General features: G+C 45.0%; 1 protein-coding gene across 4 annotated transcripts in view; it reads left to right on the top strand.

Annotated features, from left to right (window-relative positions):
• Positions 1 to 25,677, top strand: part of HYDIN (HYDIN axonemal central pair apparatus protein) — a 121,804-nt gene that overhangs the window by 72,012 nt on the left and 24,115 nt on the right. For 2 of the 4 annotated variants that reach the window (XM_076068263.1, XM_032957669.2), the window contains exons 37-63: positions 900 to 1,089; positions 1,737 to 1,907; positions 2,607 to 2,780; positions 3,021 to 3,191; positions 4,133 to 4,395; positions 6,271 to 6,408; positions 7,666 to 7,849; positions 8,394 to 8,535; positions 8,744 to 8,915; positions 9,011 to 9,208; positions 11,249 to 11,674; positions 12,631 to 12,837; positions 14,661 to 14,863; positions 15,032 to 15,214; positions 15,819 to 15,938; positions 16,064 to 16,223; positions 16,658 to 16,830; positions 18,745 to 18,943; positions 19,122 to 19,221; positions 20,038 to 20,137; positions 20,226 to 20,394; positions 20,887 to 21,125; positions 21,399 to 21,507; positions 22,120 to 22,324; positions 23,471 to 23,709; positions 24,295 to 24,446; positions 25,280 to 25,469. In XM_076068263.1, coding sequence (XP_075924378.1) covers positions 900 to 1,089; positions 1,737 to 1,907; positions 2,607 to 2,780; positions 3,021 to 3,191; positions 4,133 to 4,395; positions 6,271 to 6,408; positions 7,666 to 7,849; positions 8,394 to 8,535; positions 8,744 to 8,915; positions 9,011 to 9,208; positions 11,249 to 11,674; positions 12,631 to 12,837; positions 14,661 to 14,863; positions 15,032 to 15,214; positions 15,819 to 15,938; positions 16,064 to 16,223; positions 16,658 to 16,830; positions 18,745 to 18,943; positions 19,122 to 19,221; positions 20,038 to 20,137; positions 20,226 to 20,394; positions 20,887 to 21,125; positions 21,399 to 21,507; positions 22,120 to 22,324; positions 23,471 to 23,709; positions 24,295 to 24,446; positions 25,280 to 25,469 — 4,977 coding nt within the window. The remainder of the gene's footprint in view (positions 1 to 899; positions 1,090 to 1,736; positions 1,908 to 2,606; positions 2,781 to 3,020; positions 3,192 to 4,132; positions 4,396 to 6,270; positions 6,409 to 7,665; positions 7,850 to 8,393; positions 8,536 to 8,743; positions 8,916 to 9,010; positions 9,209 to 11,248; positions 11,675 to 12,630; positions 12,838 to 14,660; positions 14,864 to 15,031; positions 15,215 to 15,818; positions 15,939 to 16,063; positions 16,224 to 16,657; positions 16,831 to 18,744; positions 18,944 to 19,121; positions 19,222 to 20,037; positions 20,138 to 20,225; positions 20,395 to 20,886; positions 21,126 to 21,398; positions 21,508 to 22,119; positions 22,325 to 23,470; positions 23,710 to 24,294; positions 24,447 to 25,279; positions 25,470 to 25,677) is intronic. The other 2 variants (XM_076068264.1, XM_076068265.1) reach the window with 2 other exon arrangements.

Here is a 25,677-nt window from a genome sequence, read left to right on the forward strand (position 1 = left end):
CTTGAGCAGGGGAACCTTGCGGGCGCTACAAGATTTCAGTCCTTCACAGCGTAGTGTGTTACCAATTGTTTTCTTGGTGACTATGGTCCCAGCTGCCTTGAGATCATTGACAAGATCCTCCCGTGTAGTTCTGGGCTGATTCCTCACCGTTCTCATGATCATTGCAACTCCACGAGGTGAGATCTTGCATGGAGCCCTTGGCCGAGGGAGATTGACAATTCTTTTGTGTTTCTTCCATTTGCGAATAATCCCACCAACTGTTGTCACCTTCTCACCAAGCTGCTTGGCAATGGTCTTGTAGCCCATTCCAGCCTTGTGTAGGTCTACAATCTTGTCCCTGACATCCTTGGAGAGCTCTTTGGTCTTGGCCATGGTGGAGAGTTTGGAATCTGATTGATTGATTGCTTCTGTGGACAGGTGTCTTTTATACAGGTAACAAGCTGAGATTAGGAGCACTCCCTTTAAGAGTGTGCTCCTAATCTCAGCTCGCTACCTGTATAAAAGACACCTGGGAGCCAGAAATCTTTCTGATTGAGAGGGGGTCAAATTCTTATTTCCCTCATTAAAATGCAAATCAATTTATAACATTTTTGACATGCGTTTTTCTGGATTTTTTTGTTGTTATTCTGTCTCTCACTGTTCAAATAAACCTACCATTAAAATTATAGACTGATCATTTCTTTGTCAGTGGGCAAACGTACAAAATCAGCAGGGGATCAAATACTTTTTTCCCTCACTGTACATAAAGGGTGAACAACCCGGTTTAATCACAGTTGGCTAAAACCCAGCTATGAACTCACAATCTTAGTGGTTACCGGGCTCAGTGCTTTGACCCCTCAGGTCCCCTGGCTACGTCTAATTTTATTATTTTGTTGTTGTATTTTGACACTTATGCTCAGATCCTGCGTCACGTGAAGGGGTACCATGATGGAGTGTTGTTGCTGCCCCCACGGTTGCCGGGTGAGAAGCTGCCCCCCGAGATCCTCCAGGCCTACGAGGAGAAGCTCCGGAAAAAGGGGGAAGCAGCAGCGGATACACAGCTGCCCAACGGAGAAACGACGTGGCCGAGCACAGGTGCAGCAGCAATGCGTGCGTACATCAGCAACATGCATCTCGAATCCTCAAGACAATGATTACATGAATTATATTGTCCTTATGATTCATTTGTAGCTATAATTTCACATCGGAGTGTTTTTAATGTTTTACCCACAATGGTCATGTTGCATCAATACTTATAGAGCGTTGCCGAGGTTGCTAGATTTAAAGAAAGGCTCAAGTAGAAGGTAAAGGGTCAGCGCTGCAATATCTTGCTCATGCCACTCCACTCGATGGTGCTACAGAGAGTACCTCTAGAATGTGTTTGTCTGACTCTTGCACGCTGGCCAGACATCTTGGAAGAAGTGGGGGATTTAATAAACCTGTTTCAAACTTGCCGTGCTCCGCAGATGGATCTGCCGACCTCCGGATTGTAAGTTCAGTGTGCTCACCATTTCACCGTGGCAGGCTCAGTTAAGTCGTTTAAATTAAACCCATAAAATAGGATGAAGATGAGTGTAAAAACATTTTTGTTTACATCATTCTGCCATCCAAAATTGTTCTAATGATTAATGATTTAAGGAGATTTTAAACAAGATGAAAACATATCTTAGGTTTTAAGCGGAAAGACTCTGATTCGGTTTCAGCAAACACGAGCACACGACCAAATAAGTGTTCAATGGCGCCTGCACGTGTGGCAGCACTGCGAGAGGAGGATGAAAGTGAGGCGACCGTGAAGCTGGACGATCAGGATGGCGCGACGGGCCCACCGGCGACGGAGGCGAGCGTCGTCCCACGGCTGGAGGGGATCGGCTCGCCAAAGGGCGACAAGAACGGAGAGGTCCCACCAGGGCTTCTAGAGGACAGTGATGGTAACTAGGGCACTTCGAAATTAATTCTACCATTGATACGCATAATAATACGTATAAATAATATTCAGTCCCTTGTCATTCATTACTGTAAAGTCTATGCAAGTCACATCTGCTTATATATAGTGTGTTTGATAAGCTATTTTAACCTCTACCCCCCCCATTCCCTTTTTAATCTGATTTAAATAATCAATAGTTAATTTAAAAGGCACAGATCTAATTAGAAATTCATCTAACCATCCTCAGACTTGAACTACCATTGACCTTAAATGAAAATCTCAAATGAACCTTTTATAGGTAAGACACTTTACATAAGCAGCATGTTTTCTGCTTCTGTCTTTGTTTCCGACCTGAGGATGCTTGACGCAGTGTCAAGTGAAATGTCATATTTAATTGCTAAATATTTTCGTGAGAATTATTATTCAACTTACTGGTGAGCTGAAGAAATAATAATTGCCGCATTAAATGCTTGTATGTGTGACTATTTAATTTGTTTTGCTCTGTCAGCTGGTAGAGGGTTACACCACAATATTTTGGCCAAATTATTACGTAAACTAACCCAAAAAATGTATTACGAATCAGTATATGTTCAGTTGTTGTTTGGATTATGGACTCATCAGTTTGGCCACAGCCAGCCCAATCAAAGCTGCCCATCACTACGTACTAACAAAATTCCTCAACGTGTGTGCCTGTATGGCACAGGAAAGCAGCGGGAGGCATTGAAAGGAAGGGCGAACGGTGGAGTGGGAGAGCTGGAGCTGACCCCCGTGGCCGCTGCTCTAGCACGACACCTGGGCATCGACCTGTCCCCGGAAGGTCGCGCCGCCCAGAACCGGCGTGGCATCGCCATTGTGGTGCACGGGGCGCCCAGCTCTGGTAGGGGCTCGCACCGTACTTGGCACCATTTTTTAAGCACAGTGCTGGAAGGACAAAAGTGGGGAGGTGGATTGACGCGAAGGGCACTAAATTATAATTTTTAGACATCATTCCTTAGTGTTCAATGCCAGCATCAGCATTACTTTATCCCGGTGATTCACCAAGATAAGACGGATCCTGTCTAACTGCAGTGCTTCGTACATTCGTGTGTGTGTGTGCGCGCATGTGCATGCGTGGCAGGCAAGACAAGCGCAGCGGTGTGGCTAGCGCGGCGTTATGGCGCGGCACGCCTCACGCTGGATGGGGTGGTGCTGGATTGTCTATCAAGCGGCACCACGGTGGCCGGGCTGCGTGCACGACAGCTCTGCGCCGACGCTGCACACCGAAAGGCCGTGCGTGAGGCCGAAGAAGGTCCGTCCTCCCGAAGGCAAACGGAATGTCCTTCCTGCCTTACTCAGAAGCATTAGACGATGTGTTAATTAATTATTAAAAGTAAACTTTTACACCCAAGATGCATGCATCATATTGAACAAATATAGATTTATATTTTTTTTAAGAATCGACTATTTGCAATTTGTACACATTTCATTGATATTAAATACTAATGTTACATTTTACTGAACGAAGAAAATAAAACTGCACCGACAAGAGAGAGAAATGAGAAACAATACAATTGAGATGGTAAAATCGAGTCAAAAAAATAATACATAATTGAACCACTTTGTGACCTTGGATTGTAGCAATTCATGGGATTGCTGGGCCAGAGTAACATAACTCGATACATTACACTCACCTGTAAAATGTATATATATAATAACGTCCAGGAAAGTCTCACTGAGTCTCAAGACTCTTTCAGGATAGCAGTGCATTGGGATTTTTTGTCAAAGAGTGTTTTGCACAATGCTGCCCTGCCATCTTCCGTCTACCTCAGTCCATCAAGTTTGGGAGTTTCTCAAACTCTACCTCGAATACTCTGGATTACAGCCATGTCCTATGTTTAATAATTACCTATAAATTCTACATTTGAAGGTCACTCATGTACATTTTCAGCATACCATAGGGTTTGCGGCTGGTTTAAATGATGGATTTTATGTATAGATATAGATTTAGATTGATGGAAGTGTTTTAGAGCGATGATAGATGAGTGGATGTATGAATGAGTTAACTGGTCTGTTTCCTTTTGGCGAATGAAAGAATGGATGGATGGATGAATGGATTTGTGTTCAAATGAATAATTGGTCGTGTGTTTAGACGGATGACTAAATGAGCTGACACATGAGTGGAAGTCAGCTGGATGAATGAGATAGTACAGAACCCCCTCCTATTGGCTGTTGTGTGCAATGCCTTGGCAGCTGGCCTTACAGATCCGAGTGCACCATCAAGAGCGACCCCGGCACTATCAACTGTGGGCGGCAGCATGGGGGGGTTGAGCATGGAGGCGGTGGCCAAGCACTCTGCATATGGCATGGAGTCTGGCGTCGGCGGGGCAGACATCCGCACGGCACCATCCTCCATCTCCATACGGCATAAGGGCAGCACAATCGCGGGAAAGTCACGCGCCGAGGCTCACAGCGTCGCCACGCGACAGCTGCCCTCTGAGCCTCCTGGATCACAGGTGCTGTTCGTGTTACCCACTGTCTGCAGTGCCGACTGAGAGAGCCACTGTGGACATTAACAGTGTGGACCAGTGATTCTCATCCCACTCTTCTCCCCTCCACACACTCTCCACTCCAGAAACTCAGGATTTATAATGAAGCCCCCAACCAACCTTTGATAGTGAAAGGTTGCTCATTCTCCTCTGCTGTCCACATAATCTGAAACTCCCTTCTCCTGTTCCTATTTTGCTGCCGATATGACTGACTGCCTCTGTATAAAATATACCATACCACTGTTTCTATATAGCAACGTGAGATGAACTCACATTTAGATGTTATATAAATCCATATCGTATTGTATTCGTTTGAACAAAACTTTGACAATTTAAAAAAAAATTACTGATTTTATACAGCTACATGGTATCAAGAATTTTGCCGCTTGTGCCATCCAGACATTTTTGCATGAAGGACTTGATTCAGGTGAGAGAATTTTACCTTTTTCTGATTGCTGGTAAACACATTCCAATGTCTCCATCATCGTCAATGAGATAAACCACGGAGGTGATATTTTTTTACCTGTTTTATCACGTATGTGAATCAGACTCGAAATGCAGTCATGTTGCATACTCGTGTTGTAGTTTTTTTGGCCTAAACAAATTAGGATATGTAGTAAAATGCGGTCCAATTTTATACACTGTCAAAAGCGTGCTTGGAACATGCAGCTTGCCTATATTTGTTCACGGTGCTGTTCTATTATATGCTACCGCCTACAAAAGGAATTGAGAGAAGGGCGCTGAGCAGGGAATAGAGGTTATAATGACCGGTGGCAGGCATGGCCAGAGCTTTGGATATGAAGGTTGGGGACCGATAATGCCAAACAGCCCCCGCAAAAAATCCTTCCTGGGAATTAATTCACCCCCGAATGTGACTTTACCGAAAAAAACCAATGAGTAATTTATGCAGTCATGAAAGCTTTAATTCTTTATTAAGTCCCATACACTCGCGTGGCACTGTAGGTCTCCTTTGTTTTGTTTGATTTAGGGTTATATGGAATTGGGAAAGACTCGCCATGGTTCAGGTCTGGATGCGAGGTGCTCATCTAGCTGTGGCACTATTAGAGGAGAGTAAGGGATCCGGCCACTGAGGAGGACATTGAATACACACGTCAATATGGGAATTGTTTTTTAAGGAGAGGCATTTTCTTTTGCTGCAGACTTTTTAAGAAATTCTAGCAGTCACTTGGGGTATCAGTACAGCTCTGGGAAATGTGTGTTTAAAAGAACTAATTGTTAAAAAATTATGACTGGTGTCTATGACACCTTTTAACAATGTACAATGTAAAATTAAATAATGTTGGATGAAGTCAATATGCGTAGGTTAATTACATATTTATAATAAATGTAGGGGGGAGTAATAGCACAGTTGTTAGTGCAGTTATTAGCACTGCACTTTAAGCCTGGCAAGCAGATGTTGATTCCCAGCCATGGCTAACATCAGTGGGGAGTGATATCTTAACTGGTCCTGAGCTCCATCGCCAATGTCAAACAACCCCCATGACCGACACTGTCTGTGGAGAAAAAGGGATGTCCATTATTAATTAACATGAATGTCAACTCAAATTAAAATTTTAGGTCTGCTGTAAAATTTCGTTTCAAATTATGTTGCATATGCTGTCCTGTAATGCATGTGAATAAATTTGCTGTATCAACAAATTAGCAGCTCATCTGCATAAATGTGTTAGCCTATGTCTTTTAAGAACCAATTGCTTCCCCGACGGAAGGTGAGTTGGCCAAGGCTGGAAAGCACCCACCCGCGCCCAGCTGCAGGAACAGGGATAGATGAGATATCCCTCTAGCAGCCATGGTGTGTGCCGCCCCGTGTCCCCATGCGCGCAGGCTCCGAGCGTGTCCATGGTGGGCGCGCCGCTGCAGCGTCGGCTGAGCGTAAGCGCCAGCGTCGCGGGAGAGGATGGCCTTCTGAGCTGCGTGTTGCCCGAGGAGCTGCTCATCGACATCCTCGCCGAGAGGCTGCAGGTCGCTCCAACCGTACTCACCGGTTCATCGCAGACTCGTCGGCTGTAGCAAGCGGCTGCAATTACAGGCTCGCGTCAGACTAAGACGGTCTGAGCTTTCCAAACTAATATTGATCCATAGTCACAAATTTGCTGACCCTTCTTAACTATTGGCTATTTTTTACTCACTATTATTTTTACCAGGTAAGGCCCACTGAGCTATATAGCTATTTTTCAGAAGCGACCTGGTCACAAATGATAGCTCAACGAAGTGGCTTATCATGTGGAAATGTATAGCAGCCAAATACTCTAAACGCATGTTGCTAATTGTGGGGAGAAAATGCAAAATCCAAATATAAAGGCGTCAGGGTCGGAATCGAAACCATGACCTCCTGTATACCAGGCAAGGGAGTTATCATTTTGCCACCATGGCACCCTTTCTCTTAGGATTGCAACAATGCATCGATTAATCATTGAAATAATGTCTTATGCCCACGATATGTGCATTGCATGAAAACATTAATTATTTTCGATTTATGTAAATTATATGGATTTTTTTTAGGTGCATTAAAAATACAGAAGTGAGATAGTAAATATGAGTGGCAAAATAATCAATACTTCAATCACATTGTGAACACGAATTGTGACAATCTAATCGCTGAGGAGCGGAGGATCAATCAATCAATCAACCTTCTCACAGCCCAGTTATAACACTCATAAATCCGGGTGATCTGTTTAATCATGCACGCTTTTGAAATAGTTTGGATCACGGTGGCTACACCCGTTAATCATGCATTCTGTTGCAATGGTTGTTGACAATTAAAATTATGCATTGTGGCTTCTGCGTACAGTATTCTCTCGCTATTCACGAACTTGCTCTCCGCTATTTTGGCTATGCGTGAATCGCATCTGGTACTCTACACGACTGGATCGAGAGAGAGAAAGAAAGTTATGAGATAAAGTTACGAGAGAGAATGTGATGTGAGAAAGTGATGAGATAAAGTGATGTTTAGCATCATTATAATTTAAGGTAAGTTCCTTCATATTTATTTTATTTACTTTATGTTTATGATAATCACATTTAATATTTTTTGTATTATGATCATTTTCATGTATTTAATACCTTATGTATTTATTTAAGGTAATTCGTTAAAAATATTTTTCGTCGGCCAATATCATCCGCTAAATTTTCTATTCACGAGTATCTCCGGAACGTATCCCTCAAGCTTAACGAGCGAATACCGTACGTTGAAAACTGGTTCCTGTTTGTCCCGCGCAGCTGAGTGACTGCCACCGCGGTGTGGTACTGGATGGGCTGGAGACGCTGTACGCAGCCACCATCGCGAGCGCGGCACACGTGGTGCTGAAGGCTCTCAACAATCGACGCTTCATCTTCTTGGTTGACCTCAAACAGGATCTGGCCTCACTGGAGGCAAACGAGCAGGCCACACTCAAGAAACAAGGTGAGGGGCACCAGTGCAACAAGAACAGCTGTCTTCCCTTGTTGGCCTTATACACAGCATCTTGGGAAATACGGTTTGTATAGTTTTTTGGATTATAATTATCTTATTTTCAACATTAAGTGAGCTTTGGCAGGACACGTCGCTTGAAGGGATAATGGTGGATGGTCGAGACTGACATCGGGGTGGCAGCCAGAGAGGAAAGGTGCCTGAAGGGGTGCCCACCGCAGAGATGGAGAGGTTAAAACAGCTCCTTTGTAGGTGCTTGACGGATTGCCGCATTGCAAAACTGTGAGAGTTGGCTATGGATTGAGGAGGCCTTCATCCAGCAGTGGATCGATGTATTGCTGACGGTGATGATAAAATGTCTCATTTTACAGCTTTCAGTTTAAGCTTGTAACTGTGTATTTCATCCTGGCACGACGAATGTAACTTTGGTTGTAAAACTATACTGCACTTAACACGCAGTTGGTTGTGCCTGATTGGAGCACCTCCTGTCAAAATGAAGTCATGTAGACAACTTTGCACAATGTTTGACCCTATACAGAGGCAGAGCTGGTGCAGAGGCTGGAGGAGAAGAAGAGGTGGCTGGAGGAGCTGGACGAGGATGAGTACAATGCTCTATCAGATGAGAAGCGGATGGAGGTGGACAGTTTGCATCTGGCCGCCCTCAAGGAGCGCAAGGCTTGGTCAGCACCATCCCTCAAAATACCCCCTCCTTGGTTGTCGTTTATTAATTTACATTCATATTTTTTGAGATTTAGACACGTGTCCTACTTTTGTCACCAGCGGAACTCTGGAAGTGCAGCAGGGGACAGTCATTGTACATGTGTAAACTGCCGATTGTGGAGTCTGCTGAAATGCGTTTTGCCTCTTCGCATCCTTCCTTGTGGTTAGTGAGGAGGCTGACAGGCTAGCTAAGCAGGAGCTAGAACGTCTGCGGGAAGAGGAGCTCGAGAGGCAGAGGGAGGAGGAGGAGAAGAACAGAAAGTCACGCAAGGGAAAGAAAGACACCACCAATCGGGATGATCAGACGGCACAGAAGAAGAGCCAAGCTACTCTCAAGCCTGTACGGATCTCACAAAACACCGTACGGGCGTCAACATGTATACATGACATTGTGAGCAAAGGATTGAAAGAAGTGGTTCTTCTTTTGTTGTCCAGCAGGTGCCATCTGTTCTGGATCGGTCCGAGTCCCAGCGAAATGAGGCCTTGGAGGATGGGACACGCAAAAAGAACAAGGGGAAGGAGCACAAGGGAGCTGCGCTATGCCTGCAGAGCGACACTGCTCAGCAGCCAGCGCCGACCATCACTGAGCCAGACCCTTCAGACGAGAAGAAGGAACTTGAGCGTCGCTTCAAGGTGAGAGCAGAGATCGAGGCGGCTGAGTGGCTGAAGGGACTAAGGACATGTCAGAGCACTGTGCCAGCACCGCTGAGTTACTGGGCACAAATCCAGGCAACCTCCCGTAATTAAACTAGGTTCCCAAATGTAGTTAGTTGATGGTGTCAACCCAGTCTTTATTGACTGCACACGCAAAAACAACCATAATAAATTTACATTTTCACGAGATTGCGTTTATTACAGCTCTAATACTTAAGAAAGATATTTAGTTTGATTGACAATTGACGAGCAATCCTTGCAGGGCATGTAAAAATGTGTATTTATCCTTAGCATGAGTAAAGAGGTCTTAAAATGACTTAAGATATAGTTCAGTGGCGTTATCTTCTTATAAATGCGTATCTGACACAAGCTGATACACTTCCAGCTGAGAGTTGTGAAAGTTCTGAACCTCATTGTTGGAATATGCAATAATTATCTAAAAAAATCAAACCTAATTTCAGGGCGATTAGAGCTGCCCTGGTTTCAATATCATTTATCTCATTTAAGTTTGAGTCCAGTCCATTCTTTTGTACATCCATTCATTTAGTTATTGAATTAATTCACACTAATGATTGATTCATTGTAGTGTGGGAGCATTCAGTAGAACATCCTGATTGATTATGAAATGCGTTTAATTATTTCACGTCAAGCCTGTCCATTATAATGCTTTTTGAAGGCTGGAATAAATCCATCAAGTGGTTGTTGCATTAATGACAAAGTTTAAATGAATCACAATACATTCTCAGTGACATAATTTAATCATATTGTAGTGGATTCGAATTAGGTGCACACACAACTTCTTGGAAGGCAACACTTATTTTATTAATGAACACAACAGTTAACTCTTACATTACGCATAGGGTGGTGACCACCGACTTACTCTAGCTAACACACACTTCTCAGATACTCTAGGGAGGTACAGCCTCCTGTCTTGGTGGGACTTCCTTACACGTCTACCGCTATCCTAGAGTCCTCCGGTTGGGACCTACACACGGATCTCTTCTTGGCGTCTTCATGATGCATCTTCATTCTTGATACGGGCAGCCACGAACCTCGTGAGGAGGCTGCTTATATGGGCCTCGGCGTGCCCGGGCCCCGCCCCGGCCACGCCTCCCTTCGAGAACCCTCTCAAAGCCCCCCCCCCCTGCTGTCCACGTGCCCCCCGAGGTGCCCCCTAGGCCCCCGACCCCCACTGGGGTCCAGTCACGTGTCCAGCCGGGGTCACAGAGACGACGACCTCACACCACCCTCGTGGCCTCCCGAGTCCAGAACCGGCCCTGACGTCATTCCCGCCTCCAGCCGGGATGACGTCATGTGTGTCTGTAGACCCGCGTGGTCGTGACGCTCCCCCGCATAGTGACGTCACACGTGTGCGTGTGTACACAGTAGTGATGCTACCATGACTACAATATGAATAACATACCTTCAACTGTAGTTCAAATGCTAACTGCTGGAATTATTCATTGTTGGCCATCATCCAGTAAAATATTCTTGACAACATAGTATTAAGAGTAGAGCTCTATAATAAATATACAAATTGAGGTTTGAAAAGCGTAATATCGTGCAAGTTTTGCATGATGCACGTACATGTGCACAGCACTATATTACCAAAAACAAGTCTCAGGAAGAATGTTGGTCTCTCCGGCATCCCGAGAACAGTCGAGTTACACGATGTTTGTCAAGTCCTTCAATTGTTAAAAAAATGAGATTTCCATTTCATTCGTCAGTTAAGGTCATGTCTAACTCTCACCTAGATTGCTAGTCCCTTTATCTTGGTGTTGTTGTAGAGTGGAAAGTGATTTAATCAACAAACATTCCCGTTGTACCCCCCTTTTTTCCTTATCCGCATTTTTTTATTGAAATCGTTTCACCCGGAGAGGATCTGACACGCCGAATTGGGAACTTAATGCGATCTCCTAATAATTAGAGAGAGCGAAACTCACTTCATTGGGAAACATTGTATGGTCCGCTACATTGATTCTAATGTAGATAATAAAGATAAAACATGGATGTGCGCAGGCATACGAGCAGTCGCAGAAAGACGTGCAGAAGCTGCTGGACTTCTGGGACCGCACGCAGGGCACACTCGTGCTCCCACCCACACCCGAGACAGAGGACATCGTCGAAGCGGAGGACGAAAAACCTCCACCGTCGGGCAAGAAGAGCAAGAGGGAGAGAGAGAGGGAGCGACTGGAGCGTGAACGCGAGCGAGTCGAGCAGCGGGAGAAGGCCGAGAGGGAGCGGCTCGAGAAGTTGAGGAGCGATGAGAAAGGCGAGCCGTCGCCGGCGCCCGGCTCCGCCGATTCAGACAGGGTGGCGCAGGAACGGCCAGGCTTACGGAAGGCGGCGCTGGGCATCCCACATGTGGCGCTGGAGGTCACGGATCCCCGTGAACCCATTGCAGAGAGGCTGCTGGCGAAAGAGCTGCTGCCCTCAGTGGACGAAGTAAAGAGACACCCTTTGACCTTTCCCCTGCTTTTAATTAAAATACCGCCGGTGCCATATTGGCAGATTGTGCCCCACTGCAGCTTCCCTAACACCCCTTAAAAATGTGCTATGCCGATGAGCATCTGTAACACAGAGATAATAACGTGTGTAACATATTTGATATATATATAACAAATACAATAATTTGAATTCCATCATTACATTGCTGAATGAAAGCTTGGTAATACTGTCAGTCATTGTGGTTGTATGACCATGGGTTAAGTTATCACTTGCAACTGATTTTAGTCATGGTCAGAAATTCAACACAGGTCACTGCATTCATTTGGTAGATTTGATCATATTTCCACGAATATGAAAGTCATTACAGTGAAACCTTGGATCGCGAGTAACTTGGTCTGCGAGTGTTTTGCAAGACGAGCAACATTTTAAATTAAATATTAATTTGATAAACGAGCGAGGTCTTGCAATACGAGCAGTGTACGTATACGCTTTGTCTGCCGAGCGTCACAACTGATATACAAGTGCTTTGATATACGAGTGCTTTGGATTACAAACACGTTTCCGGAACGAATTATGCTCGCAATCCAAGGTTTTACTGTATTTGTTTTAAAAAGTGATTACAATTACTTTACAATGGAACCCTAAACACCATGTTTAGTTCTCTCTACGTAAGTGTCAATTACAACATCCACCAAATGCACACCACGGTGATGCTTAATGTATTAAGTATACAGCACAAAAATATTGTTTAAATCTGCCTCTTTTATATGTAACTGTACTACAAATGAATGAGTACTGAGAGGTGAAAAAGAAAGTGTCATCTTAAGAATACTACAAGTGTGGATTTCAGCCCATTTTCCCGTGTTTGTCTTCATATAATTTTTCATTTGCACTTTAATGACTCTTGCGGATATGATGATGATGACTTGCATTTAACACTTTTCTCTTGACAGGTTCTGGACGGACTGGGCCTGGGTCCCAGTGGGCCCCCTATCCCACCACCGGTCACCCTGTCAGTAGTGCCGTTCCCTGGCAAGCGCAAGGGCCTACCTCCCAAACCCATTGAGCGCTTCCAGTTTGTGGAGGCGGTGGAGGAAACGGGCACGGATGAAAAAGATCCAAACGGAGAGGTTGAGCCGGAGCCCGAGCCCTGTATTAAGGTATTGAGATATTCTACAAATCCCTCCATGGTCTTGCCCAACCATATCTTGCTTCTCTAATATCATACTACGTCCCACCCTGTCCTCAATATCTACCGTCCCTCTCTGTGTCTCCGTCGCCCTGTGCCCAGTCTCGCTTTCGTTCCTTTTCCCTTCTTGCTCCCCTTCACTGGAACAAACGCCCACTGCACATACAACAATCATTTTCACCGACCTGCTTCCATTCCTCCCTTAAAACTAGCCCATCTCTTCTCCCTTGCCCATCCTGCTACTACTACTCCCTGCCCCAGCCCCCTAGCTATGACCAGGCCTACCCCTACACCTTCTTAACTACTCCCACCTGTCCTCCTAACTGTCACCACAACTACACCATCACTTTTAATAACCCCACTCTTTATGTGAACCACTATCATCTAACGTACAATTTTATAAATATTGTAAACGCACCTTGGACAAGGGAGCTATACAAATCTATATAAGATAAGATGATGCTGCGCTGCCCGAGAGGCGTCCTTAACGAAGTGGCTGGAGGAAGCAGCGCCCTGCACACATTGCCCCAACTCAACCTACTCCTCCACTTGCAATTATTGTAGGTGTATCGTCATTGTATGCAGCGGTTTTTCTCACACCCCAGTCCTCGTCACCTCCCAAGGTGCAGCGTACTGTGATTAGTAGCCGCCAGGTGCATGCGACACATAGCGGACTGGTTTGCACATGAATAGAAAATATCTGAGTGGAGAAATAGCGCTGTGGTCATCGCACCGTGCTGTGAACACGGCCACCTGACTTCACCACAGCTAACGTCAATGGTGCGCGATATCCGAACGAGTCCTCTGCACCCCTCTTCGCAAATGCGCACTGACCAGCATGGTCAAACCACAACCATGACCAACACAGTGGAGGTAGGGCTTCATCTAACAGTGGACATACAAAGGGGTGTAAGCTAAATCATGGAAAGCTACACGGAGGGGAGTCGCAAGGACAGAAGTTTGAGAAACACTGGTATAAGTGGAAAGCTGTTTTCCAAGACTTTCAAGGCTCCCATATTTGGAGTATGTTGAACATGCCACCTCTGTTGTGATACTGGCCTCTCTGCAATGTAGGTTTACAGTACAAGGTAATTTAAAGCTAAAGTTATGTTTTAGCATCCAGAACCGCATTTTTCATCATGTAATAATATATTACTTTATTCGTTACAATACTTTATTTCTTTCAAGGCATCCTATACTAATATTTCTGCCATAGTAGTGCATGAAATAGTTTATAGAATTTCAATACAAATGTTACAGAGTAGGTTTTACACTTCGTGTAAATAATATATATTAATAAGCCCTAATTAATGTGAAATACTGTACACGTATCAAATTATATTTGTACATCTGCAACTTGAAACTAATGTTACATATTCACAAACCAATTTTACTTTGCACTGTTTCTAATGGAAGTTAACTGGTAGTAAGTGTTAATAAATTAATAAGCTGATTAACACATGCTTAATTAATCATGATGTGGCTCATTTAATCAAATTGTCACTGAAGCTGATCCTTTTTTCCTGGGTTTGTATATCAACCTGCTTAACGTCACTGTCAGTTCTCACAGTACTTGTATCATATTCAGGACAACAGTTGCTTTCGTACATTTTATTTAAAAAAATGTCTCAGACTATGTTAACGTACGTTGTGCCCAGTGAAATGACAAATTCCTACTCTGCAGTGGAAAACAATTAAATTGTAGTTGGAGAGGAGTGAACCATTATTTTTAATAGCAGGACAGACCAAATGACATCTGCGAGATGTGACTTACATCATTGGCTGTCGTAACAGGAGGAGCTCACGACACCTACCAGGGGCAAAGGTCGAGGCAAGGACAAACTGGACAGCGCAAGAGAGAAGGTTCGATCTCCACAGAGAAAGAGCGCCACTCGGTCACCCCCACAGCCTCTGGGCCGGCCCGCAAGTGCTCAGGTGGATGGTGAGATGGGCAGCACGCAAGGCGAAGCGTTAGCAGCAGAAACCCGTGGAACAAGGTGAGCAAGGCCGATGTACACGCGACACTATCTCCATCCACGATCCCTGCATTTGTGGTGTAGGCATAGGGTGGAGTTATACATAGCCACGGTTGCTGATGCAACTCACCATGTGAGACACGCCTGCTCGTAATCGCACGTCCTGACATTGACGGGGGCTGTCGGCAGGTTGAAGACTTTCCGCTGGGTGGTCGACGCGGGCAGTCAGGTGGAGCTGCACGTGAGCTTCTCCGCCAACGATGCGGATCAGTTCGACGAGACGCTGAACCTGGAGGTGCTGGGCACTCGTCGCCGCTACCAGCTCTACTGCCGCGGCGTTTGCACCTTCCCAGGCATCAGCCAGAACCCCAGGTGCCGACTCTGCTGTGAAATGGAAGAATAAGCCGGGCAAAGCCGATGTCGTAATGGGGTCTACTGTTAGCATTGAAAATAAATGTATAGAATTCTGCTTTCTGTCATAATGAGTCAGGCTTGCATTCTTGTTAAATCCACTTTATCTGTCGCGAAGTGAGTGATATACCAAGCCCCTATGTAAATGTAACAAAAATTGTAAGCTTATTTTACTCCAAATATTATAGTACACAAACAAAACACATTGATTAAATGTCACATTTAAATGGGAAGGCGCAACCAACACTGTTGTTTAGGCATGTGACGATCCAACAATGTATTCGTAAAAATGTATTTTCACATTCAGAATACATGTATGGAATTATGCACGTTAATAATTATTGTTTTATCATTCATATTTATTGTATCTAATTGGTTCATGGCAACCCTGTGGCCACTAGAGATGCTATATGCACCACAGTGTTAAGTATAATTCGTTCATGATTAAAAAATTTACCCTGAAATGGGACGATTCATTGCAGTGTGGAACGGTGAACTCTTACCAGTCTGTTTTGGATAAACGCTTTACCAATGGTTCACATTCCTCGTTGTTTGTCGCATGCAGGATTGTTTTCCCTCACCGGAAGAAGTCTGTGCAACCTAATGAGATTGTGCACAAGCAGTTTGTATTGAGCACAGACGTCTTTGAGTTTGGACCCCTGCTCTGTGGAAAAACAAGAGAGAGGTAGGTAGCTGTCGTGATAATTGCTGCAGGGCAAGGACTACACTGGGATATTTTGTAAAGAGTTTACGACGATAATGTGGATCGTGCCGAACATAAGATCTTCTCTGTATGGATGTGACTGGCAGGTACAAGGACGGCCGCTACCCAGAGAACATGGAGAGGCTAAACATCCAGAACAGCTCGCCCATGTTGGCCAATGTCACCTTCTGCTTCCAAAATGATGCCAAGGCGACGACGTTCTTGCTCGACCCGCCCACCATGACCCTTCAGCCCAAGCAGGAGCAGGTCTTGGAGGAAACATCACCGCTCAAAAATAATGTAGTTTAGGAATAAGAATAAAATAAATTGTAGACAAAGGAAAAATATTAAAGTTTTGAGTCTTGACTTAAACGTGGAAAGAGGAATGGGGAGATAGCTCTTGATAGTGCGGGCAGCAGGGGAGATGAATTGACTTTCCATTCAGTGGAGATCGGTGGATGATGTCTTTTTTATATTCATTGTGCCAGGCTCAGATATATTTTCATACATGACCATAACAAACGTGTATTCGCTTTAAAACAGACTGACGATCGGACAACAAAAGTCAAATCGAATTTGAAACCGCGTTCGGGAAAATGGTTTCTGTGTGTGTGTGTGTGCGCGCCATGGTGACTTCGCCGCTTAGCAGCGAATGGCGGCCGTTGTTGTTGTTGCTGCAGTTGTCGTGTGCACCATTACAGACGCTGACGCTATGGGCCTATCCGACGTCGCCGGGGTGTTTCGAGGACGTGCTGGTGTGCTGCGTGCACGAGAACCCCGAGCCGGCCATGTTCCGCGTGCGCTGCCACGGCATGAGACCCGAACTTGAGCTGGAACGCAAGCAGCTGCACTTTGACAAGCTGCTGCTGCACAGGTGACGGAGAGCATATGAGCGGCGCTGGATTATACATGTGTAGTGACGCAGATCGGAGACAGTAACACTTGGAGGCACTGCTTTTATTTATAACAAGCACCATCGGGATAATACACAACACCCTACGTGGGTGCAGACTATTATAATGAAGGCCGTCTATTGTCGGCTGTACTACTTAGTTAGAATAGTTGGTAGGCTGTCTGACTAACAGCACCCCGGGATGGTGAAGACTGAGACGACGACGAGGAGCTGGTGACGTCGATGATATTGAACGACACGACGGGGATTTCACTTCCAGCAACAGCCCTGAGCTCCCGCTCAGGGCCTCCTCTTATACTCCCAGCGTGGCCTTGCTCCGCCTCGGCCTCGCCCCCTTTCTGGAACCTACTGCAACCGAAAGAACCAAAGAATATAAATTCCTGCAGTCACGAAAGTTTTAAGTCAAAATTCAACCGCCTCTACGGGGAGGGTTTCCACATAACCACCCCTTTTCCTGATGACGACCGTTTGTGTTGCGATCAAAACGTCGTGATATTAGTATTCACTTTATTTTAATTTAATTAATTTTTCTATCTATCTATGTGACTTTACCGAAAGAACCAAAGAATATGAATTCCTGCAGTCACGGAAGTTTTAAGTCAAAGTTTTGTTTGTTGTTTTTGCTGCCTTGTCCAATCTTGATAAATCTGACTTATATAATTATATAATGCATTACTTGATCATATTTCGTGACTTGCTTACCATTTTCTCTATTTGGCACTCCTGTCAGTTGATTTGTATTGCTTGCTGTTGTAACTTGCTGTCCCGCCCATATTGGACATGTCTGAAAAAAGAGCCTCATAGCTCATCGGGTGAATCCGGCATTCTAAATAAAGATTCCGATTCTGATTGGAGCGGCACTGGATTATGCATTGGCAGAATCCAGGCTCACTGAATCCTCAGGGGGCAGCTCTCCTTCACAGACGATTGTTGTTATCGTTATCATCACTGGCAACCATAGGCATATAACAAAGTGTAATTACCCTATTATAATTCATTCTTACACACACGATACATGTTTAAATCATGTGTGGAATAATCTACTGTTTATGATTGATGCCAACGATATGCCAATGTTATATTCAGCCTTAATGGCACAAACTACACCATTGAAAACAATACACAAAGTTGCTATAATTTTTTATATTTAACTTTTTGATATTGCAACCCTGAATTGTGACAGTTTATTGAATTATAGAGGGGGTGAATCATTACATGCCTATCCACCATCAACCATGCTCAATTATTCGCTATGCTGAAGGCCTCTTCTGAAATGCATCCCCTATTATATTTAATACTTTCATGGAAACAAAATAAATGATGTGGCATGAAAAGGAATAAGTGCATTCTTTTCACAGTCACATGAGAACTTACAAATCAAATATAAATGTACAGCCCTTTGTTAGTCTACTACTGGGTGAAGGCCTCCACATGTTATGTTGGTCATGGCTGTTGATGGACCATATTCCATCATACTAGCCAGTGTGAATTGAGAAGGGGAAGGTCCAGGACCAGTTAAGGTGTCACTCACCACTGATGTTAGCCAGGCTGGGAATTGAACTCAGATAACCGAGTTTAGTACAGTTGTTAGCATGATGCACTACAGTTGTTATAGTGCAGTGAAATTGTACTACAGTTATAGTGCAGTTAAATTGCATAGGCATTTAGAATAAAAGAGTAATAATACTTTTATTTACAGTGCTATAAGAAGCAGCTGAAAAATGTAATAATGCATCACAGTAAGAGATGCAATTGTAAGATATAGCAATGCTGTTGTTACTTCCTCTTCCCCGGGGGTTCAGTATCAGCAGTGTTTTTTGTAGATGTCCTTTCAAGAGCCTTACCATGCATACGTGCACGCTTGCCGTTCAAAAGGAAGGACACAAGGACGCTGACGCTGAAGAACAACACGCTGGCGCCTGTGGCGTGGCATGTGAGCGGGCTGGACAGCCTGGGAGATGAATTCTCTCTGGACGCCGACCAAGGCATCGTGCCGCCCAGATCCCAGCATACACTGCACGCCTACTTCCGGGCCCTCAAGCCTGTCAACATCAAGAAGATGATTCGCCTGGAGGTCAGGCAGTGCTCGTTGCGATTACAAGTGCAATACTGAGAATGTGTAGGCAGAAGATAGGGCCTTGTGCAAATAAGATCATTTGGAGGCAAACTAAATTAACTTCATAATATGTTTCTAGTCTGGGTCTGTACAGCTTTGTTTCATCGATGAATGTCAAATCCTCTTCACGTTTCAGATTTCAGATGTCGAGAACATAATGGGCATAGTTCATACTGAGAACATCCAAGTGATTGCTGAAGCATACGATGTGGCTTTGGACCTCACGTTGCCTAAAGGTAGGTGAAACGATTCCACACCCTACTGCAGCTCCTGAGATGTCTAGGGTTTGAGCAAAATAATATATAGAGCCCTTTAAGCCAGGGCATCTCACAAAGTGCTTTGTACAGCGTGATAAATTAAAAACATGTGACGGAAGTTCTTAAAATTCTCAGCAGTAATTTTTAATGGCCTGTATTTTAGGATGGTGTGAACGTTTGTAATCATTTTCAAAACCAATACTTAAAGTAGAGTGAGCCATACTTATTGCTAATAGTATTACAATCTTTTACACAGTACGTAGCCAACCGTGCTAATCAGAGGTGCGGGGAAGGACAACAAATAGAAGAAATAAGTTTTCAATGACATAACTGAAAAGATACAAATAATTACAACCTATTAAAACTTACTTTATTACCACATATTAAACAAACCCAATTCATATTCTTGGTTCTTTTGGTAAAGTCACGTAGAAGGGAAACAATAAACTATGTGAGAATTTGATTTTTTTATATTTTTATTTTATTGTTTCCCTTCTACATGACTTTACCGAAAGAACCAAGAATATGAATCCATGCAGTCACGAAAGCTTTAAATCAAAACCCAATTAAGTTAATATAAGACAATACATTGAAAAGAGTGTGTTTACCATGAAAAAAGTGATATTTTAATCCATCGGCCAATGGGATGATGAGACTCAGATGACAACCAGACAACTGTCAGTTTATTTACCCACAATCCACCACAACTGTCTTAGATTTACTAAATGTATATTATTTAAGTCTACGGGGGATCTACATCATAATATCATGTACCGCATTGTTTTTCAACCCCAGGGTCTGACGGGGGACTGGATTTTGGAGTCATACGTGTGTCAGAAGAAGCTAAGCAGACTTTCACCATGAAGAATAAAGGGAAATATGAAATTTCATTTAGGTGAGCTCATTTCCCATGTTACACAGTAGCACATCTCTGCGCACAAATCTGCGCTTTTGCTCATGGATTTCCTCCCGCAACGATGCAGCTTCGGGCTGGAGGCAGCAGCCGCGGGCGTGCCGGACGTGAGCACCCTCTTCTCCGTGCAGCCACAGAAGGGCAGCCTCCTGCCCACGGAGCGACACACGCCCGTCACCATCATGTTCCATGGCAAACGGGAGGTGTCCATCACTGAGCAGCCCATCCTGCGCTGCCAGGTAGGTGGCCTACATAAACGGGGCTCTATGCTCAGCAGCAAGACCTGGCCGTGCGCTGGACAAACAACAGATGGGAGCATGGCCCGGTGCGAAGGTCAATTCTTGTGTCGTTGAGCACACAAGCAAGCGCTTAGGATAAACCAGTACACACCTAGTTTAACACATTCCTTGAACATACATTCCAGAATAATATAATATACAAAGTGTATCTGTAAAGTTGGCACTGTAAGGTTCTTCAAATATTTACTCCCTTATATTGACCAGTTGAAGATTACGATGTAGAACTGATGGGAAGAAAAATAAATGAACTGTCAGACAAAGAGGCACGCACCCAGTCAAAAGACACGTAAAGACAGACACAGACAGACAAGAGACAGTCAGACAGAGAGACAGACAGATAAACGAACACAGAGACAAAGAGGCAGTCAGACAGTCAGTCAAAGAGAAATAGTAAGACAGGCAGACAATCTTATTTTTGTGTGATTCCTGTAGGTGATCGAACCCAGCGTGGGACACGGGGAGGCTATCGCGAGCATCCCGGTGAAGTTGTCGGCATGCGCCGTCTACAGCAAGTATGCTATCTGCCCTGCCAATGACATCAACTTCGGGCCACTGGTGGTGAACACGCGCAAGACGTGCACCTTCACGATCGAGAACCGTGGCGACTTTGACTTCAAGTACTCCATCCAGAAGCTGGCACTGGACCCACCGGCTGCACCTCAGCGCAAGGGGTAAGCATTGTCTCATCAGCGGCAGATTTAATAACAATCACAGTCGTTTACTTCATACGTTATTAGGATTATTATTATCATCACAAGGATTGGTGATGACAAAATTATTGTATGTATGTTGAACTTCTTTTGCACCGTACATAGCCAACAGTGCTAATCGGAGGTGCGGGGGAAGAACAACAAACCAAACTAGTAACCGGTGTTTGTGTGTTATGAGTGCCGATGGTGGTGTTATTTGATAGTGGATTGGGCGTGTGCTGTCTGGTCGTTCAGGATGGCAGCGAAGAGAGTGAAGGCCCATGAGACGCACGGCCTGGGAAGGTTAGGCAACAAACAGAAGCGTGACTCCCTACGACCTGAAGCCCCCACTGCTGTCGTCCAGGTCATACACCTACACTGGACATGTCACAGTGCAACACGTCATGGGATTCAAATTGATTCTTGCGCTAACGATGCACGCAAAAGAGAAAAGAATAGCGTAAATGTGTGATGTAAGAATGATGTGAATACCAAATGTAAACTTATTTCATAAGAATCTTGTTGATTTAGTGCATGTGTCTGCACATTCAAACTTAACCCAACTATATCCAAATGTCGGTGGCTCAACTCAATTACATGTGTGTATTTTGTGTGGCATTTAACTTTGATATGGGTCTGGTGTTTGTGTTCGAATCCTGCTCATGGCCAATACCTATTATGATATGGGTGTGGTGTTTGTGTTCGAATCCTGCTCATGGCCAATACCTATTATGATTATCTTAACCAGACCTGGGCCTCCCCTAGGTTGACTCAGCCTCAAATTAGTACCTGGTGCGATATGTAAACATTTCCACTATGGAGATATAGGCAGCCAGGCATGGTACTGGCCACCGACGCTCTCGTGTACCATGCTTTCAATAGGCCTTAATAGGTGTTCGTGCCCAGCGCTTGCCTCAAAATTATGTTAAGGCTACACAGGGGATCTTTATTTTTGTCTTGTGCGCGTGTCACGAAGGCCCGGCTGTCGCTGGGCATGTTCACGGTGTTCCCGGGGTTCGGCACGCTGTTGCCGGGCGGCCAGCAGATCGTGACGGTGGAGTGTGCACCGGAGTATGCGGGCAGCACCTCGGAGACCCTGGCCTTAGACATCAGTGAACGCGATCCCAGCGACCACCCCGCGGGCATTCCATACAGCCTGTTCGCTGATGCGTGCATCCCCAGTACGCGCAGCCAGGCCCACTGTATCATACACCAACCACAGAGCACTCTTATAATCGCCTCATTAGTTCCTGTAATTAGCCATCGCGGCTCACTCGTTGATGAATTAATTTACATGCCCATTCGTTAACCTGAATAATTGAATGCGAATGCACTGCAATAAATAAGATAAATAATGGCGTTAATAATTAAGCGAAAAATTAAACACCGCACTCTGTGCTTAAAGTAATGACTGCACACAATCCGTTTGAAAATAGGTCACACTCAATAGGTCACCATGACCACTGGCGGAGCCAGTGGGGGGGGTGGGTGGCACATCGGCATTTCGCGACCCCCACTGCAACTGTGTAGCATATTATTATGTGCCAAGGACTGTATGAGATGATAGGACAATAGTCTGAGTCCATAATTGGCAATAAGTAACGGCAAACATTTTTTTAAGTGACTCACAGAATTGTGCGCAGTTGCATATACAGTACACGACTTCCCTGAAAGCATCACCCCTTCAGCGAGCGTGATTACCGATCACACGGTTCGAATTCGATCCTCGATCGATGGCTGCGCCATCGCCGCACACACGTCGAATAAAAAGCAAGGGACAATTCCTTACTTACTAACAACTCCTCGATCATTTTTCATTGCTGGAGGGGTTGCCCCCCCTACCTGAAAATCCTGGCTCCGCCATTTACCATGACCAATGCCCTTTATGTAACCCCCACATCGCCATCACTTCCTTCCTTCTGCTATATCCAATGGTTGTCACCCGAATTGGCACCCGAATTTCAAGCTGTGCTCGTACACTATCCCACTATCTGGCTGTTTCTGTCCTCTGGATTTGAAATTAAGCTGTTATTCTATATAAGCTTCATTATTATTTAACCCTAAAATCAGTCTGCTAAGTGTATACCTTGGAACATTGAAGCTTAATTCAATGTACTTGTCTACATTATCTTTCGTGAAAATTTGTCACATTAACAATCCTAGGTGGGCCAAGTGTATACATTGCAACGCTTGGCACATGAATGTCAGTTATGACTAAAACAATGTAGATAACAATTTTGAAACTGTACCCATCTCCTCCTCCTGCCGAAATGATGAACCCTCACTCACAGTGCCCAACCCACTCCACCCTTTTTTCCATCCTCTAGGCATAGTGATTAACGACTTTGAAGCCATATTTGAGGAGCAGCACATGTGCCGGAGTGCCACGCTGAGCCAGGTGCTGGCGAGCGCGCAGAGCGGCAGCGGCGCATTTGTGGAGGATGAGAGCCGCTTCGTCTTCCATGGCACCATAGTGGGCCACCGTGCCACTGCACGCTTCAAGATCCTCAACTGCAAACGGGTGCCGTGCGACGTCGTCTTCTACGTCAAGCCCGTCTCGAGCAAGGTGCTGCGGCACAGGCAACACACAATGTTTTGCACCTCCAATTAGCACGGTTGGCTACGTATGGTGGGAAAGAAGTTCAACATACACATACAGACAAAATGGACTAATGAGCTCAGATGTAAATTTCGTAATTGTGGTTTTGAGTCCTTATTGCCATGTACGCCTATCCCGCTAGACTTTGTGTGCTCCTGTGCCTATGTCTTCATGTGCCTCATACCTGTGTGCTCCTATGACCATGTGTCAGTGTTGCCGTGTGCCCCTGTGGCGATGTCTCTGTACAGTTGTGCCTTTGTGTCCCCATGTGACCTTGTGCCTTTCTTTGTGCCTGTTACTGTGAGATTTCAATACCACGTGCCCCTGCGCCTCTGTCTCCATGTTCTTCGTGTGTGTATGTGTGTGTGTGCTTGTACCCACGTGTCCTTTTGCTGTCTGCCTCTGCGCCCTTATATCTCTGTGCTCTTGTGTCCTTATGCCCTTGTGTGGCTGTGCCTGTGTACCCATGAAGCTGTGTGCCCCAATGCCTTGTGTGTCCCTGTCTCCATGTGCCTGTGTCCTTGTGCTCCTGTCCCGGTGTAATATGTACAGGCGGCCGCGCGCATCGGAGACATTTTTAGCGTGGAGCCAGCACGAGCATGCGTTCCCAGCCACTCACACATGTATGCGGAGGTTTCATTCATCCCACAAGCCATGCAAAGCTACCAGTGCACCTTTGAGGCGAATGTGGAAGGCCTACCCAGGTGCGTTTCTTCAGTTTATTACCATCTATATACCAAGTTGAACTGTGGCTCATAAAGATTGAATGTGTAACCGGCCCAAGCAAGCGAGAGGCATGCAAAAAAGCATGCGGCAAAGAATACTTTACGTGATTCGTTTTTACAAAAAAACTTCTAAAAGTAATATTCTTGGTTCTTTCAGTAAAGTCACATAGAAGGGAAACAATAAAATAATAAAAATATAAAACAATAAAAAATTCTAAAAGTAATTAGACACATTACTGAGTAATATGTATAGGCTAAGAAATATTTTGTTTCCAAAGCAACACAATTTTTGTAAAAGTAATTCCAAATTTTATTTTAAACATTTCCTTCCTCTAAAACACAATCCAACACGTAAAAAAATGTGCTAATTTAAGTCATAGTTTGAATGATCGCTGACATCTATTTATTCCAAGTACTTTAAGCTATTTTTGGCAACCAGAAATATGCAATAAATCCATTGCTGATATGAATTTTGAAGTCCCATAGTAAATCATTGTGCTTATGACCTATAGCATCTGATTTCAGTGCAATGCTTAGAGAAATTTTATTATTTTCAATGATGGCAAGTCAAAACTATTGCACAGGCTAACTTTCCCTAGAACGATAAATACCACACAACATCTGTAGTAATGAGGGCAGCCTATATGGCCATATACATCCTGAGGATGTATGCTTGTATGTTGAACCTCTTTCGCACCGTACATAGCCAACCGGGCTAATCGGAGGTGCGAGGTGATAGCAGTTGCACCCTGCTGTTCCCTGCTCTTTGAACAACCGTGCCCGTTGTGCATGCGTGCGCTAACTGTGCGTAGCGGCGTCCCGAGGCCACGGGGGCTGATCTTCGACGTGTGTGGGGAGGGCACCCTGCCGCACGTTAGCGTGCTGAGGCCCGCGCTGCGGTGCAAGCAGGGAGCGCCGCTCATGCTGTTTCAGCGCCTGCTGCTCGGCCGCGCCCAGACACTACCGCTCTCGCTGTGCAATGACAGCACCCTGCCCGCACAGGTGACGCGCCCTGAAGTTCAGTATGTGTAACGCGCACAGCCCCTTGTAGCGATCCACGAGCGTCCTGACGCTATGGCCGTGACGTTTGATGCTGACTCCAGCGTTAACATAAACAATAACTTTAAGAACTTCACCACCTGTAGAACCCTTTCCATCGCTGGCAGGAGGCCTCCTCGCGTCGTGTCGGTTGTCAGGGTTATTTTCCTAT

Source organism: Petromyzon marinus, chromosome 20 (genome assembly GCF_048934315.1).
Source record: "Petromyzon marinus isolate PM22_M1 ecotype Great Lakes invasive population chromosome 20, UKy_Petmar_22M1.pri1.0, whole genome shotgun sequence".
Lineage (NCBI taxonomy): Eukaryota > Metazoa > Chordata > Hyperoartia > Petromyzontiformes > Petromyzontidae > Petromyzon > Petromyzon marinus.